Source organism: Sinocyclocheilus grahami, unplaced genomic scaffold, assembly GCF_001515645.1.
Source record: "Sinocyclocheilus grahami isolate Dianchi unplaced genomic scaffold, SAMN03320097.WGS_v1.1 scaffold222.1, whole genome shotgun sequence".
NCBI classification, from domain to species: Eukaryota; Metazoa; Chordata; class Actinopteri; order Cypriniformes; family Cyprinidae; genus Sinocyclocheilus; species Sinocyclocheilus grahami.
In genome coordinates, this window is record NW_015505401.1 from 1,648,403 (window position 1) to 1,652,077 (window position 3,675).

A 3,675-nucleotide genomic window follows, 5' to 3' on the forward strand; every position below is an offset into this window, starting at 1 on the left:
CCCCCCTCATATGTGTTCAAGGTGTAGGAAAAATATGTTTTAAGTGATGGTTTATCCACATGACATTTTTAGGGTCAGTGAATTGAGACTTTTAATAGATTTCCAAATTCATTTGACACCAACATAAACACAAAGACTACATTTCTAAGAACCTGTGCTTTTTTATGCACTATGCATTTAGCATTTTTGTATTTAACTATGATTTGCTAGTTTCACATGACTTAAACATGAAAAACAAATGAGTTAGCAACTTTCAAACTACAGTCATGCAACTATACCAGTCATTCGTGACCCAGACTAGACTGTTTTTTTGTACATGCCCCTGGTGACTGAGGCCATAACAATAAATAGCCAAAAACAAGTGCTCTCTGGGCACTTTTGATCTTCACGTCTGAAAATGGCACTTGTAATCTTGAATTTCCCATTGCACTCTCAGCAATAATAAGGCAGATCAATCTGCAAGCTCCCGCTAACAATGGAGTCTTTCACAGAGCGAGCCTCCCGTGTCGCTAACCTTGCATGCGCAGCAGAATAATTGCACTTAAACGGATGGCCAGGTCATGGCTGCTGGTGCACAGAAACACAAATATTTCCACAGGGGAACAAAAGTATGTATTCTATCCTCTTTGGTGCCCATTTGAACTTGTCCCTGTGCAATTTTGTGGTGTTAGCATGCAACTGATGCCTTAAGCTATGCTAATTCAAGTGCTGCTTCTGAACCCAGTAAAGGTTGTTCCCTAACATAATGGAGATGGGCTGTCCAACTTTAGTTCCCATGTGAACTGAATGGTATTTCAAGGAAAAAGTGCTTTAAGATGACAACATAATCATTCAGCTTCATCCTCATCTTCCCATGATAGCACTAAAGTCATTGTTGCACTGACAGGTTGATTAAGTGATTGTACCTTGTTGATGTGGACCTGTTGCTGGTACTGTTTCTGCTTCTCCAGGAAGTTCTGGTGTTGCTGCTGAATCACAAGTTGAGCTAGTGTGCTCTGGGGCAGCGGAGCCGATTGGGTTCGGTTTAAGGGCCGGTGACGAGGCAGTTTGGGTCGAGTGCTGCTTGGAGAGCTTTCCATCATGGCCAGTGGAGAAGGAGGATGCACAGGACTTTGACCTATGCAACAAAATATATGGATCTGATCAATATAAATCGAATAGAATAAAAGTTTCACCCTCTCTGCTCTGATTTCACTTAAAGGAATGGTGCACCCAAAAATGAAATTTGTCACTATTTACTCACTCTAGATCTCCTTAGCATGTTCCCCTAGAGAAGAAGTGATGCTCATGATTTGTGAATGAATCATTCTTTTAAGTTGGATCTTTTCAATTTATTGGTTGATTCAGTTTACAAAGCAGTCTGGATGATTTGATTACAAGGCTGGAATACACCACATTACTTTTGCCCAGATTTTCCCCCCCAGTTTACAGTCTGGACAAGTTGACGCTAGCTGCTAAAAGTGAATCTACAGATTTGAGTTGACAGATTTCACTCAGAACTGTGTAGTGTATGATGGGCACAGTATTTCTTCAGACTTCAAACCTATCCGGTCTGAGAAGGACATCAAATATTTGATATTTTGAGATGATTTTAGAACACATTGTTCACATTTGTCATTTCTCATAGCAACGAGGAGCAAGTTTCTGCTTGAGTTTGTTGTGTTGAGAACGATTTGAAAGTCTGGTAGCATCTGATTGTTTAGTGTATGATGCCCACTTTTTCTCTGAAAACATTTACAAAGTCAGTGTTTTAAATCTGTTCAGATTTGAAAAGCCATGTTGTGTATTCGAGCCTTCAGTCTCAATGACCAGGGCTGAGTTTCCCAAAACATCGTAAGCCTAAGTACATCGTAGACCTATTGCCACCAATGGAGCTACAATCAACTTAGGCTTACGATGCTTTTGGGAAACACAGCCCAGGTTGCAGCAGTATGTTCATCATACAAAGTTATTGCATGCCTACAGAAGACTTTGATCCCTTTATGTTGCTTTTTTGAAGCTTCAAGTTTCTAGTCCCCATTCATTTCATTGAAGAAAGAAAGGAAAAAAGTCATATGGGTTTGGAACACCATGAGGGTGGGCAAATGACACAATTTGTGGTCTAATGTAGTCTGTTCAGTTGAAATCAAATTCTATTATGCTGAATCTACTTAAGTATTCTGTAAGAATCTTATTTCTGTCATGACAACTTTCAGAGGGTTTGGCATGGTAATGTACATGACAATGTTTGTACATTACAGCTGCAGCAGAGAAAGTACCGACTTGCTACCACCAATACATCCACAACATGCTGCTGTGAGCATGTAAGAAATACTGCTGCTGCACAGATAACATAAATGAATAAACCCCATATATAGCATACATGAATTACCCCGTAGCAGATCTATACAGGTGGAACTGGGGAAGGTGGAGGATTTCTGAAGCACACTACAACTGCTACAGCAAACACTAGCCGTGTATTTGAATATTGAGCAGCAAACTCATTGGCTGCTGATACAAAGAACCAATCAGCTGCGCCTTGTGATGATGTCATTATGCCATATTGAGTTATACCTATATGGGACTGTGCCATCTAGAGTTTCATGACTCAACTTTGGATATATCGAAGCTCTGATGTTCTCACCAGTAGAGAGGATCTTTTGGTGGCGGAGCTGCTCTTTCTGGAGGAGGTGCTGCAGGAGAGCTTGGTGGCTGCTGCTCACTTTGGTCTCCATTGCAACAGACAGGGGCACTGGACCCAGAAGTTGGGTGGGCAAACCTTGAATGACCGCTGATACACCACCACCCTCAACATGCTTCTCCTGAAGTCCTAAAGCAGCCTGAGAGGTGATAGAGAGGATATTGTCTATTAATTTCAATTGGTACAGTTGCAAGTATTGAATTAACTGTTCAAACCTCAGTATGTGCTCTGATAAATAAGAGACTATGTGGAATGGTCTTGGATTGTTCAGATCAAAAAGTCTCTTATAGCCAAATATATGTATACAAATGTATTCATGTTTATTTAATCTTCTAGGTAGGGAGCAATAAACTATTTAAACTGCAAATTAACTCTTGATTAAATATTATTTGGTGCTGCACTTGATTATTCTGGCTTGGCTGGACTTTAAACAGCAGTAATGGATGAGGTGACTGGGGAGGGCTGGAGTGCAACCGACACCAGACACTTAAACACAATATTTATCTAAGGCCTATAAAATCCCCCAAGGTCAAAGGCCAGCACCCTGAGGCTACACATATCATCCAGTCAGCCAGTGATGGTTAGTCTGTCAACAGTCAAAGCAATATGCAGCTGAGCCAAGGCCATAAACTACATTTGCCCTCATTTATCAGTGTAAACATCCACATCAAATTCATTAGAATTAAATCAGTCTTGGTGACTTTAAATTGGAATTCAAAAGAGACATCAATTAAAAATGTGATTTTTCTATAATGATGTCCTGATTATAGTCGAGTGACAGCTTACAACACGAGTGACAACAACATAATATTAAAGTAAAATATTCACACTATATATAGCACCAAAACTATTCGCACTTAATACAATATCGAATTCTATATATCATATTTAAATGTAAGTTTAAATATGATATATAGAATATATATAAATTAATATATAAATTAATATTATATATACACTGCATATTAATATTATATATATATATATATATATAT

General features: G+C 39.0%; 1 protein-coding gene across 1 annotated transcript in view; it reads right to left on the reverse strand.

Moving 5' to 3' along the window:
- Positions 1-669: 669 nt before the first annotated feature.
- The window catches only part of LOC107596722 (histone deacetylase 9-B-like), a 28,486-nt gene continuing 25,480 nt past the window's right edge, over positions 670-3,675 (reverse strand). The window contains exons 7-8 of the mRNA XM_016287520.1: positions 2,624-2,819; positions 670-1,117 (exon numbers count right to left, since the gene is read on the reverse strand). Coding sequence (XP_016143006.1) covers positions 828-1,117; positions 2,624-2,819 — 486 coding nt within the window. The 3' untranslated portion in view covers positions 670-827. The remainder of the gene's footprint in view (positions 1,118-2,623; positions 2,820-3,675) is intronic.